Source organism: Podarcis filfolensis (genome assembly GCF_964270895.1).
Source record: "Podarcis filfolensis genome assembly, chromosome: 3".
Lineage (NCBI taxonomy): Eukaryota > Metazoa > Chordata > Lepidosauria > Squamata > Lacertidae > Podarcis > Podarcis filfolensis.
Window position 1 is genome coordinate 69,232,087 of NC_139606.1, and position 13,720 is coordinate 69,245,806.

At 42.2% G+C, this 13,720-nt stretch overlaps 1 protein-coding gene across 8 annotated transcripts in view; it reads right to left on the reverse strand.

Annotated features, from left to right (window-relative positions):
• The window catches only part of SERAC1 (serine active site containing 1), a 25,312-nt gene continuing 11,592 nt past the window's right edge, over window positions 1-13,720 (reverse strand). For 6 of the 8 annotated variants that reach the window (XM_083605804.1, XM_083605803.1, XM_083605805.1 and 3 more), the window contains 7 exons: window positions 12,764-12,914; window positions 10,723-10,864; window positions 10,169-10,269; window positions 8,672-8,769; window positions 7,043-7,225; window positions 6,012-6,155; window positions 2,148-3,926 (listed from right to left, as the gene is read on the reverse strand). In XM_083605804.1, the coding sequence (XP_083461930.1) occupies window positions 3,790-3,926; window positions 6,012-6,155; window positions 7,043-7,225; window positions 8,672-8,769; window positions 10,169-10,269; window positions 10,723-10,864; window positions 12,764-12,914 (956 nt within the window). In that variant the 3' untranslated portion in view covers window positions 2,148-3,789. Of the gene's footprint in view, window positions 827-2,147; window positions 3,927-6,011; window positions 6,156-7,042; window positions 7,226-8,671; window positions 8,770-10,168; window positions 10,270-10,722; window positions 10,865-12,763; window positions 12,915-13,720 lie in introns of those variants that run through there. The other 2 variants (XR_014546164.1, XR_014546165.1) reach the window with 2 other exon arrangements.

A 13,720-nucleotide genomic window follows, 5' to 3' on the forward strand; every position in this document is an offset into this window, starting at 1 on the left:
TTTATAAATTGCAAATAAAAGTTATTATTATTACACTGCTGGAAGAAGTGAAGTATCTGGCCTTTGGCACTATATCCTATAACTGGCTCACTGGTGAGCTATCTCATTAAAACTTAGATCTTGCCAGTAGCGTCCTCTGTGCAATCAATTGCAGTTCATGCTGCTCAGTCTGAACAAATACAAATAATAAAAAAGTATTGGTATAATAATAAAAAAAGCTGTCAAGTGGCTTGACTGTTTTTAAAATGTTTTTTGATGGGAAATCAGAACTTTGATTTCCAGACTAAAAATTGTGCTTAAGGAGACAACTCTAGAAATACGTACAGAGAACTGTGTCTAAATAAATCCACATACATTCTCACATCTGATAAGAGACAAAATATTTCAATAATTCATAGCACAGGAGAGGAAGACTGAATTTCGGTTTCATGGTTGTTCCTCATCAAGACGTTTTGTTACCCATTATACAGTTTAGGACAAGGTCACATGTTTATCTGTCCACTCATCACCTGCGTCATGTCAAAGTGAAGTATCATAAACAAATCACAAGTCAGTTAGACACAATACTTTCTACAAATTTGGTGTAAAAGGTGTTTCACGTGACAGTTTTCACAGCTTATCAGCCATCTAGCATTAAGCAACCATGTGATGAGAGATTAAATGATGTACATACACATGTGAGCTAGGCCTTACTTTTAACATTTTATCAGGACTGCAAAACAGAGTAGGAAGAGAGCATGGCAAGTCATTGCCCCTTACCTCTCCAAGTTTCTTCAGCCACTCATCTTTCAAAAAGGATAACACAGCACAGCGCTCCCTTCCTGCCCTGCAGAGCACATGGAAAGAGAACACTCGATCCCACATAACAAGATGTGAGCTGAATGGTTAAGCTTACTGGTCCCACAGCACTAAGACTGGAGATAAGCCTCTACTGATGCTTTTTACTATTAAGTAGCAAGAAGAGGCTCGTCTCCCATCTTAGTGCTGTCATGTGAGGAAATCCCTTATCTCTGATCTGAGCACTTAATGCTAATAGATTTTGGTGCAGAAATCTGTCATGACTGATGGGTGGCCATTGCCCCAAATGGTTCCACAGGCTAAATTCAGAAGCCTGATGGGTTCAATTAGGCCCATGGGGCAGAGGCCCACTGCTAGCTTAACCAAAGGCTGGAGGGTGAGGGAATGGAGAACAGATCCCCCCCCCCGGAGATCTGTAAGCTACTGGCTCGTGACAGGAAGAAGTCAGCATTTGGTTGACTAGCATAATACACCACAACCACTGTACATTCATCTTCATGGAAATGACTACAGCAAAAAATCACGTGCTCTTCTTAGCTCATATGCTATGCTACTCATAGATGGTTGATTTGTGTGTGTGTGTCTTCAAAAGTAGCACCAAGTTATATGTGAATTTTGCTTCAGAAGCTAGGACCTGAACCAATGGCTTCAAGTTACAAGCAAGAAGATTCTAAACACCAGGAAGAACTTTCTGATGGTAAGAGCTGTTTGGCAGTGGAATGGACTCCCTCTGAAGATGGTAGACTTTCCTTCCTTGGAGGTTTTAAAGCAGAGGTTGGACGGCCATCTGCCATGGATGCTTTAGTTGAGATTCCTGCATTGCAGAGGGCTGGAGTAGATGACCCTTGGAGTCTTGTTCTTAAAGACTGTTTGACAGAAGTTTTAGCTACCTAATTTATGAATTTTACATGCTATTAAAGGCACGGGAGCAGGGCTAGAAGGTGGGTGGATGTTTGGCTAGCTTTGCTATGGCAGCTTGAACTCTCAAGCCCAGTGGCAGATATGAGCCTTTCCAGGCAGCCTCCTTTGGTCTGCACTTGGTCAGGCTCTGACCTACTTAGTTTCCAAAATGAAATGACATCATGCACCGTCAAGTGGTTAGCGAGGCTTGGCTGAGAGTTTTGTGGGAGTTAAGAGTGCAGCTGTGTTTTATACTCTTTACCTTTAAGCCAAGAGCAAGGAACCTGCAATCCTACAGGCGATTTGGACTCAGGCAGAATTAGGAATGATGAGAGGTTCACAAGTTTCCCATGTTTGTCTTAGGTGTATTATGTTACAATTGCAAGTAATTGCTTAATATAAAATACATTAACTTTTAAGCAGCTTTAAAAGTTTAGCATCTCCAAACATTAAAATTGTTTTGGTTTTATTTGAAAATGCCCAAACACAGATACCACACGAATTATATTTACAGTATAAACCACATGTGATTAATTTAAGGGGAGAAGGGGAACATGGCCTGCTTCAAACAGCTCCAACATTATAGATAAAACATTTTCTGTGCAAGGCAATACTACAGTAGTTTGTTTCTAATAAAGCACTCCCCCATTCTGCCTTGTAGGCAGATTTTTTTGATACATACAAAATGGCTCTATTCAGATATCAATCAAACCATGGTTAAGGAAGCTTAGATAAGGTTTGCCACCATGTTCAAACCACAGTTTGTTATAGGAGCAGGCAAATCAATAAAGTGGGTTTGTGCTAATTATGGTTTGGCATGCTTTCTGGTTAGACCATTCATAATAATGGCTTTTACTTCACCTCCAGAGCAGCTAACATGGGAATGCTAAGCAGATGGACTATAGAACAACACAACTCCACACCGGAAATTTCTAGATTGTGTAGTGTTATCAAACCATGGTTTGGCATAATGTCTGAATTAGGCCACTGAGAGTTGATCAAAACATCAGTTCTTAGACTAGAAGAACCGTTAAATAACTGTGTCTGAAATACTTAAAAGGCATTTCTTCAAAGGGAAGAATCCTTCCCTTTTACAGTGCTTGGCATTCTGGATATTACAGTATAGAAGTGGCTGAGCTGTTCAGATGATGTAGGCCTTAGGTTTGTGTCCATTGAGTTTTAGAATGTATGTGGCAAACACATTCTATGCTACCCACAAACACAGTGAAGGTTTAGAAAGCTATCTGCATTAATTCAGCCTTTCATGCAGGAGAAAGCAATGATTTTAAAGTTTGGTTCCTTCCCACAACACTCTGATTTAACATGACTAGAGAAAAGGCCATCGCAATGGGAATAATAAAATGAACTAGTCCTTAAAAGAAATTCTTATGTATGCTTCATTGGAAGTTAGTTCCACTGAGCTCAAGAGGGCTTTCTCTGAAATAAGCGAGCACAGGATTGTAGCAACTGAAGTATTTCCCCTGCTTCCAAAACAAATGTAGCAAATCTACACTCTGAGGGATATTCTTGCTTCTCCTTGGCAAACAGATGCAAAGGACACAGTCTAGCTTTGCAGGTTTAGATTTCACTATACAATTTTTCTCTATTATATACAGACAGCTCTAGGTCTTTCTTTATCACACCAATCTGTCTAATAAGAAATCATACCATAAAACTGGCATTTCTGTTGCTGATGGGTAATCGCGTGTCCTTACGGTGTACTATGTCAGCACATTTACTCCTCACAGTACACCCACACATTACGTTTCAGCATGTGCTCAACCCCAAACCAGCAAGTACATGGGTCTGGCTAAAACGAATCTAGGAAAAATGCAGCCTGGGTCTGCACAGCAGGGCTCTAACAGGCAGTAGCAAGCAGGGTCATCTCTTTCAAGGGAAGAAGGGTCACTTTCGGGTAAAAAGGCCATTTCATATCCTAGGTACACGCCAAGGTCAGCAGTTAGAGGAGCTGTTAAAAAGCAATTGACAGCAAAAAAAACCTTGTGCTGTACCTGTCAATTCAGCCCCTGTTTCAGTCCAATAATGTGTTAGGAATTACATCAAAGAAGCAAAGCTCTGGTGCGCAGTTCCTCAGTTTCCCACCTTTCTTTCTAAAGAATCTCGAATAAACTTTAGTGTGCATTGGTAGAGGAAAGAGTCCTTGTTCTTCGGTTTGCAAATATTCAAGTGGCTGACATCTACGGGAATGAGTTCTCCTATGCCTAAATCTGGGAAAAAACGAAAAACAAAAGTCAGCACCAATGAATGTCAAGGAAAAGACACAAATTATACACAGCAGTACCCACCTTGTGATACTGGTGGAGATGCACTTTCCCATTTGCTATGTGGGGACAACTAGTCATGCTTCTATCGTGTGTGCCAACAATTATCTATGGATCAGAGCTAAGCAAAAGTTTTGAGGGAGCAAATAATTTACCTTGGAACCAGGTTTTAAATAGTGCAGGCTTGTAAGTTAAGTCTTCCATTAAAAGAACAAAAGCCCTGGGGCAGGAAGAGCACCTTAAAATGTATGTTAGTCACAGTAATCCATGCGCTAGGCACAGAAGGTATAGTGAGCAAGCTTCTGTCATTGACTCTGCTCATATTGATCCAGAGCAGACCCCAATGTACAGTTAGCAGAGTAAAGCACAAACATGTTGCAGGATTCCCAATAACAGACCAGAGGCAATTTCATCCAGCAGAGTTTACTACTGAAGGCAAATGAGCATGTCGGTCACAAATTCATACATCTTCAGGATCAGCACACTCCATAAGAAATCCAGTTGCAGCAGACTTAACTTAAACTTACAATAAGACTAAGATCTTAACACTTAGCATACTATATACAGAATACCACACTAGAAGGAAAGAGAGACAGAAAGTGAAATTCAGGCTCCTTCTGGCCTATTATTATAGACCTTGACATAAAGAGATACAGTGGTACCTTGGGTCACAGACGCTTCAGGTTACAGATGCTTCAGGTTACAGACTCCGCTAACCCAGAAATAGTACCTCGGGTTAAGAACTTTGCTTCAGGATGAGAACAGAAATCGTGCAGTGGCAGTGCGGGAGGTCCCATTAGCTAAAGTGGTACCTCAGGTTAAGAACAGTTTCAAGTTAAGAACGGACCTCCGGAACGAATTAAGTTCTGAACCCGAGGTACCACTGTAATAGAACCAGTTTAAACCAGCTGTTCAGCTTCTCTGAAGGAATAACCCAAACATAAGGAACCTCCTGCCTGTTTCTAGGCAGAATAGAAACTTGCTTGTTAGCTAGAAACTTCCGGCTTGCATCATCTTGGATCACACAGAGCAGAACCCTCTTGAATTAATTAGAATAGGAAAGATCTCTACACTTTAATCCAATACTTTCTGTACCAAAAAAATGCAAATCTGACAGCTTCATATAGTCTTGGGGGTTTCTCTTGTCATTTCTGTTTTAGCTGCTGGGGTGGGGGGAGTTTTGCAGTTGCAAAGATTCAACCTTTTAAAACTTAGCCACATCCCTACCCTGCACCACAACTCTGCAATACACCTCAGCCCATAAGCACAGTAAAATTCTCCCCACTTGCGCTCCCTAGCAACTGATATTCTGAAATTTACTGCCTGAGATACCGGAAACAACACGTTAACTATCATCAATAGCAGCCACTGATACCTCTATTCCTATTACGGATGGCTCCTGGAGCTCTGTTTTATTTAATTACAGTTAAATTAATTAATTAAGTACAGCGATACCTCGGAAGTTGAACGGAATCCGTTCCGGAAGTCCATTTGACTTCCAAAATGTTCGGAAACCAAGTCGCAGCTTCCGATTGGCTGCAGGAAGCTCCTGCAGCCAATCAGAAGCCGCGGAAGCCCAACTGGATGTTTGGGTTCCAAAGAACGTTCGCAAACTGGAACACTCACTTCAGGGTTTGCAGCGTTGGGGAGCCAAAACGTTTGACTTGCAAGGCATTCGGGATCCAAGGTACGACTGTACTTAACTTTTAATACACAATGCATGGAAACTGTGGCTCCAACCTTTTTACTGTGCTACTGAAGGTGTTCATATAAATTTATGCCCACAGGACTTTAACTGCAAGCAATGTGAAATGAGAAGAGAAGAAGAAGTTGGGAGAAGGGTTTCTTTGAGGGTGGCTGATCCAGCCTTACACCAGAGAGACGTCAATCATTAATTTATCTGAAACACTGGTTTTTCATACCACGTTTTCTATCTGCATCCATTTCTGGATGTTTCTATCACAGAACTCGCATGGCTATATCTTGCCACATCCATACGTTTTTAAAAAGGGAATGCTGAGAATAGCAGACCTGCAGATTCCACTGGTACTACATGCAGGCTCAGAACTCTGCTGACTCGTGTTGGCATTGTTTCTGCAAAACTCAATACAGGAAGGTCCTTATCCTTGGCAAATGAGAGAAAGTCATCGTTCAGTACTTTAAGGTCAGGAGAATCTAGGGGAACAAGAAAGAAAATTAAATGCATATTTCTGATTGTGTTTGCATGCAGCATTTTCCTATGAAAGGTGCACTTGGAATAACTAGATTTAAGTTCAGACAGGCACATCTGCTCTCAAGCCCTGCTTCTGAGGGATTACCATATTTTTTGCTCTATAATACGCACTTTTCCCCTCCTAAAAAGTAAGGAGAAATGTGTGTGTGTCTTATGGGGTGAATGCAGACAGGAGGCTCCGCTCAGCGCTCCCTTTAAAGAGCCGCGTGAAGTATGTGTGCGGCTCTTGGGGGCTTTTCCCCGAGGAGGGAGAAGGGCAGCCCGTCACTGAAGGGCTGCCCTTCTCCCTCCTCGGGGAAAAGCCTGCAAGCGCCACACACACACGCTCCACGCAGCTTGTGAAAGGGAGCGCTGAGCAGAGCCTGGTAGGCATACAGGCTCTGCTCAGCGCTCCCTTTAAATAATATTGTTTTTCTTGCATTCCCCCTCTAAAAACTAGGTGCGCCTTATGGTCAGGTGCATCTTATGGAGCGAAAAATACGGTAGACACAGTCTTAGATAGCGTGCCATTTACTGATCACTGTACAGTTCCCTTTTGCTTTTCAGTCAGGTTTGCAATATCCATATTCTCTCTGTGTTGTGAACTCTTTCCATTGAACTTTCTTCAAGAAGGCTTTGGGGCCTTGAGCAGTTGTCCTTTCACTGAAGTTTTACTTTTATTGTTACTTTATAGTTGTCTAAATGGTTTTAATTTATTGTTAGCTGCTTTGAGCTCAACTGAGGAAATGCAGGGAATAAGCACCACAAATAAATACATTCCTGAGTGAGGTAAAATGGATTGTGAGCATGCAAACACTCTAAATATTAAATTACTGCAACCAAAGCATACCTTTGCTGAGTTCCTTCACGCCCACAGAGGGGAAAAGCAGAAATCTAACAGTTTTTGAGTATTCAGCCAACCTGGAGCCGTGATGAGGAACGCTATAAAACACAATTCCCTGGGTGTTGTTTACAATGGAATCCATATCAGAGTCCTTGGAAGCATCCAGAAGCATCTTCTTGACTAGGAGACCTGACGAGAAAATATATTTATAAAGTAGGACCAATGCAAGAATGATGCTTAAATTAATGTACAAAACATCCTATCCTATTTCTCCTTCATCTGTTAGATGTGTTCCTTGAAGATTAAAATGCAGAAAAGCACTAATACATTCTGCCAGTTGGGCAGATATGGTAATATACTAAATAAGAGCAATGTAATCTTATTATTGTTAATGCCAACTAGCAATGGTTTTTTGTTGCCGTGTTTTGATTTTTTTTTTAAAAAACCTTTCTATTTGCAAATAAAAATGGGGGGGGGGCACTTGCTCCTTTTTAGTGAAGTTTTACTTTTACCTCAAAGGTTTGTTAGCCAACCATAACTATCATCCTGGTATACTCATTATGTCAGAGAAAAGATGTGTATAGCTAAAAACCACTGGTTTTTTGCATTTCCACCAATGTAACATTCAATTAAAACAGATCTGAGTCAAATCCCTACACTTAACATGCAGTTTTCAATTCCCTAATTTAGTTTCCTCAGAATCTCTGCAAGAAAAATAGTTGAGACCCCACTACTGAAGAATATTCTGGAGAAAATATGAGGTAACTATCAAGGGATTGAATAAGACAGTAAATTGACTTCAAGAGCTTACATTGTTTAAAAAGCAAGCTACTACATTATTCTACTACTGGGAAAAGTGAATTCTTGAACAACTACACCCAACAGTAACCCCACTCACAAGCATGAGGGGAAATACAAGGCTGGCAGCTGCAGCAGCCCCACCAGAGCCCCAAGTAAGGGGGTGGTCAGTGCTGGGAGACCACTATGCCATTCTGCCCCCCCACCCGCCCCCCACCCTAAAACCCATGGAACTGGGCCTGCCAACCTAGTTTTCCATTTGCACAGATGAGACAATCGGGTCCAAAACTGAAATTCAACGAATGGCACAGGAAAAAGCCTCCACTGTCTGCGAACCAATCACAAGTATGTCAGAAAAATTGCTGTTGGCCCTCCAGTTCATGATACCACGTCCTGTGGCAGTTCTTGTGAAACATATATAGTCTTTCACGGTCCTCAAATAGAAGCAATCTTTTTACACCCAGTTAACATTATGGATGGACATGTCAGCCTATTTCTGGTTTATGCCATCTTTGTAAAGTATCTATCTATGAATAGGTATTTAAATACCTATTTTTGAAAGTAATTTCTCACAGAACATGCACTCCTATATATATTTTATCACGCACTTCTAAATATGTTTTATCCTAAAAATGTACATTTTTAAAAGAACATTGCAAAATTGGGCGAAATGTGAAATCCGAAGCATAATTATAACATAGTTTAGGGTGATGTGGATCAGGTCAGTTCACAAAGGTCAAATTCCTCAAGCACCCCTAGTTAACATGGTTGAAATACATGAAATTGCAGAACAGTGTAATTTAAAGAAAAAATTAAATAAGGATTCAATGGACTTGCCCCCCATGCTGTGTGACAGCCATACAAGAGGTCTATCTCCAACACCAGCAGCTCGCAGTTTCTTGAGAAGCTCAGTGCTCTTGTAGGAAAGAGACTCCCTGCAAATCAAGGAGAGAGAACCAAGTAGCAGATGCAAAGGCAGTGGCTTTTAAACCCTGTTCTGGGAAACACTGGACAGCCAAGGAAGCTTGCAAGGGCTCCTCAATCAGGTCAGTATTGGTGAGCAAGCTTTACTGAGAAACAACTTCTGCACCACCTACAGTCATGGGAGAGGGTTGGGTGTTTTCTAGGCCACATTCTCAGATCAAGTAGGGCAAAACTGAGACCCAAAAGGTCTAGCCAGGGTCCCACCTGATTTTCATGGGTGCCCTAGAACATGCCTCAGGATGTTCTGCAGTACATCGGGGTCCTTTGGCAGATGCACAAATAGCTGATGTGGAAAGGGTTTACTGAGAATAGTATGTTTCAAAACCACTGCAGTTATTAAAAAGCAAAAAGAGATTCAATGCATTCCAGTTAGGTTGTGCATGCTGATTGCAAGCAGCTACTTAATGCCCCTTTCCAATCAGCATGGATGCTAAAGAGATTTTGGGTGCAATTCTGCACACAGCTCAGGCTGCTAAAATCCCACTGAGGTCTATGGGATTTATGCAGCCTAGCTGTGGGCAGGATTGCAGCCAGAGTTGACCCAAATATTCAAATAGGCCTTTTTAGTTAAAACTTCAAGAAATCTATGGGGACTTGTTCCAAAGCAGAAGAGCACACTAAATTCTAGAATTCAGCGGGGTCCTTAGATGTCGTCTCAAGGGTCCTTGGCAGCATTACAGATTCATTCCTTAAAAGCTGGCATGCTTATAAATAGCAATGCAAACTTTCCAGAACTGCTTGTGAATTTATACCGACAGTTCACCTTAGTCTTAAGGTCACGGGATTTGCTGTGCATGCAGTTATGATTAGAATTTTTTTTTTTTTTTGCAGATTTCGCCAAACCTGGTGTTTTAAAACTGTCAAGGACAATCAAAACTGGGTTTAGAGTAACCGTGCCTCCTGTGGCACTTGAGGGAGGGGGCACAGCTCAGTGACAGAGGACAGACTGTGCCTACAGAAGGACTCAGGCTCAGACCCTTGGCATTTCTGCTTTAAAAAACTATCTCAGGGAGCAAGCTGGGAACTCTGTTGCGAGCCTTTACAGAGTTGCTGATCACTGGAATAGAGAACCCCAAGCAAAAGGGACCAGTGGTATGACTGAGTATAAGGCAGCTTCATACGTGCCAAAGGATTGCCCAGCCAATTCTGCGACACTGGAGCTTACAAAACACAATCAATTATTTTGATCAAATGCAAATGTGGATTTAGGCTGCTTACAACTGTCACCATCATTAGTTCCTAAACAATACAAGATGCTTTACAAAGCAGAAATGGAAATCGCCATGTCTGCCTCTGCATAATCACACAGTTCCTATTTCCCACCCCATTTGTGTGCCCTCAATTTTTTACCTGTAGCTGTCCACGGGACATTTTGCTCTCCAGTCACTCAGATGTGTATCATACTCCACGGATATAATTCTAAGTGACGGGCAGTCAGATGCCAACCATGTCTACATTGAGAATACATGAAAACAAGACAGAATATTGGATTCACAAAAGTTATTGGGTTTCAGGCACTGAAATCAAAACTAGCCATCTATTTTCAAGACAGACAGTGAATTAGAAGAGTAAAGTATGGTTATAGAGCATGCTATTTCAAAACTGAAGCAGTTTGCTAGACGTCTTATAATCTGAACTCATTTTTCTTTTAAAAAACATTAATTCAGTGTTAGCATACAAGGTATCCCCACCACAGTACACCCCCCCAAAAAAAACATGTGTAGGCATTTTCACTCCAGGCCACAGCACTGTTGTCATTCTGGATGGTTGGTTAGTTATGTGTGCCGCTAAATCTCTGTATGGGTGCCTCTCAGGTGGGAGCCACTGCCATTATAAGAGAACAAGGGAAGCTTTCATGGTGAGTTCTGCCACCTCTTTACACAGAAAAATAGCACTGCCCATACCTTTGGCCAACACTCTGTATAATCGTCTTCCGTATCCACTTCCTTCTCAGCAGCAGGCTGCTCTATGTCCTGTTGCCGCCATGTTTTAAATGCTGCTCCCAAAAGACCATGAACGAAAAGGACATCAGCTTTAATGGGCTCACTGGTAGTGGAAATAAGAAGTTGCAAAAGGGAGTATGCATTACTAGAAGCCGGCATCCAAAGAACTGCTACCAAATCACACGTACTGGTTAGAGTTTTGGACTAACAGCTGGGAGACCACGGTTCAAATCTCCCCAGTCATGAAGCTTACAGTCACTCGCTCTTAACCTAACCTACCTCACAGAGCTGTTGTGAAGGTAAAATGGGCAGAAGCAAAATGTATTTTGGGGCCCTCAGTGGGGCCTTATGGTTGACACAGTTGCAATGCTGTAGCAATAGAAAAGACCATAATGGAAGAATTCTCCCATTATAATCTAAAGCAGGGATGAATAACCTTTTACAGTCAGAGGGCTGCATTCCTTTCTGGTAAACCTTCTGAGGTCCATATGCTAAAGCAGAGTAGCAAACGTGAATTTTACCTTTGTACAGTCAGCTAGTTTCTACACACCTTGACGGAGCCCTACAGATTCTAGGCTTAGAAGACACTTCTTTTGAGCCACCTGGTATTTTGATTAACCACCCGACTACTCCTATCTTCACCCCTCACCCTCAACAGTACACAATCCCAGACCGATTTTAAGTGTTGTGAAGCTTCTTTACCCCTTCTGGGTTCACCTTTTCCCCTCCTCTGCCTTTTTCTTCAAAAGTCTTCTTCTGTGCCATTCTTTCAGCCTCTGGGCTCCCTGTCACTTGCTTCTCTACAGCCTACACTTCCCAAAGCTGCACCGTAAGCTCCCCAAAACAGCAAGTACTTGGTCCTTGGAACCAGCAGGGCAAATCCAGAAAATGTTAGCTAAGGTGGCAAACTCCTGACCTTAGTGAGATTTACATATATGGTTAAGACTGTGTCTAATCTTCCTGAGTTTAAGGAAATTTAGGAATACCTAAAGTTTCTCTGTACTGGAGCCTGCTACTAAACCATTGCATGGCAGCACCTCTCTTTTCAATGAGACAAAGGAACTTTGTAACAACTGCAGGATGTATTCTACTAGGGGGGAGCATTTTCTGTCCCAAGATGCAGTAATACGGAACAATTTGGGCTGCAATCCTATATTCACTTCCTCTGGGGAAATCCGCCCTGAACTCAATGGGACTTGATTCCAAGTATATATGCATAGGATTGCACTCACACTATTATGTTTAGAGTTCTTTCTCACTCTATCCACCACTAAGTAATGTCCACCATCAGAGAAGCTATGAGGAATAAATGGTATGGGCAGTGTTGGACCAAGACATTTTTGCACCGGAGGCGAACCACAAAATGGTGCTGATCCATCTGGAAAGGAGGATGAGTGAAGATCTAGAACATGAACAAGTGGGAAACAAATATATACATCGGGAACAAGGGTGGGAGGAGACCAGCAGCGCTTCCTATTTGCCAAGAGGCCACTGTAGAGGCAGCCTTGAAGAGGCGGGTCTGGCTTCCAAGGAGTGCACTGCAGCTGTTACTGCCACCACAGCAGCAGCTGTGGGCAAGGCATTCTTTGGAGGCTGGATGCGATGCCCCTGTGGATCCTGCCATCTGAGGCGGTTTCCTCACCTTGCCTCACAGGTGGGCTGGCCCTGGGTACAGGGTAGTCATAAAGGCGGACATATTTTTTCCTAAGCCTTTCCAAAGCAGCGTTGTACATGTGCATGCCTGTTACAAGGGTACATGACGTAGGGTCAAATGGAATAGCTGCACAGCAACTGTCTCTGGAGACAATTTCTCTTAGGTACCTTTCATACATGCCAATGTTCACCTACAAGCCATCATGTAAGGAGCAAGCATTTATGATCTGGCCCTGTGAGGAATCTATCCACAGAGAAACGGGTGAACTTTAGAATGGAGAGGCTTATTGCGAGTAATGAAGTGGTAGTAGTGGAGGGAGGAGGCAGTATATAGAAGCTCTCTCCTTACTTGGTTCGATATTGTGGGTGCAAAAGATATACTCCTTCTGGATACTTCTCCTGCACCGTTTCCCTGTCTAGGTTGGCCAAGGCTCTTGCTGCATGGGAGGATTCCATGACACGTGGAGACTTCATCATATGAGCAAGTACAGAAACCCAACCTAGGATTGAATCAAGCAAGCATATGTATCATCACCTGTCACTGACCAAAAGGGCAATCCATTTAGTAAACATTTTAAGAGGGAAACAAGTGCTGCTACTGTACAGTAGGAAACACACACACAAAAACACACACAGTGATTTTTGCAGTATGTTCTTTGACAGTTTCCATCAAGTTTAATAAGATTCCTGGTGTCTAAAAGATAAAATTGTGATGCTCTGCTGGATATTGTTTCTCAAGCTCATCATTTAAAGGTGCAATGCAGGTGTTCTTATAAGAAAAAGTTCAATATGTCAAAGATTAATTGTGGTCAGTCTATATGTGCAGCGGAAATCACACGGTAAAGTTTATTTTTCTGGACTCAACAAGAGCAGTCTGCCAGAGGGGTTGGCTGTTCAAATATTTCCCTATTTTAAAAACTCTCCTTGCACTTTTAGAACTAGCATATCAGGGAAAAGGGCCCAGCCTAGCCTTTCTCCAATATGCTACTTGTCTGCTTGCAGGGGAGCATTTGAACAAGCAGCCTTCCACCTGACACAGCCCACTGGTGAAAATGCCTTACCAGCTGCAGTTCTTAAATCTTTTTATTTTATTTTATTATTTCATATCCACATTTGATAAGAATGTAGGGAACTGCCCTACTTCTGGAATCACTGCAGTTTTGGCGCACGGAGGGACCACCACCCTTTTCTAAACATCCATTTAATATGCAGTTCTCAGAATGAGAATGCATCAGATATTCAACAGATAAGAATGGATAATCGGGCTGACTGTATAAATAGGCTTAAAGTGTTAAATAATAGAAGG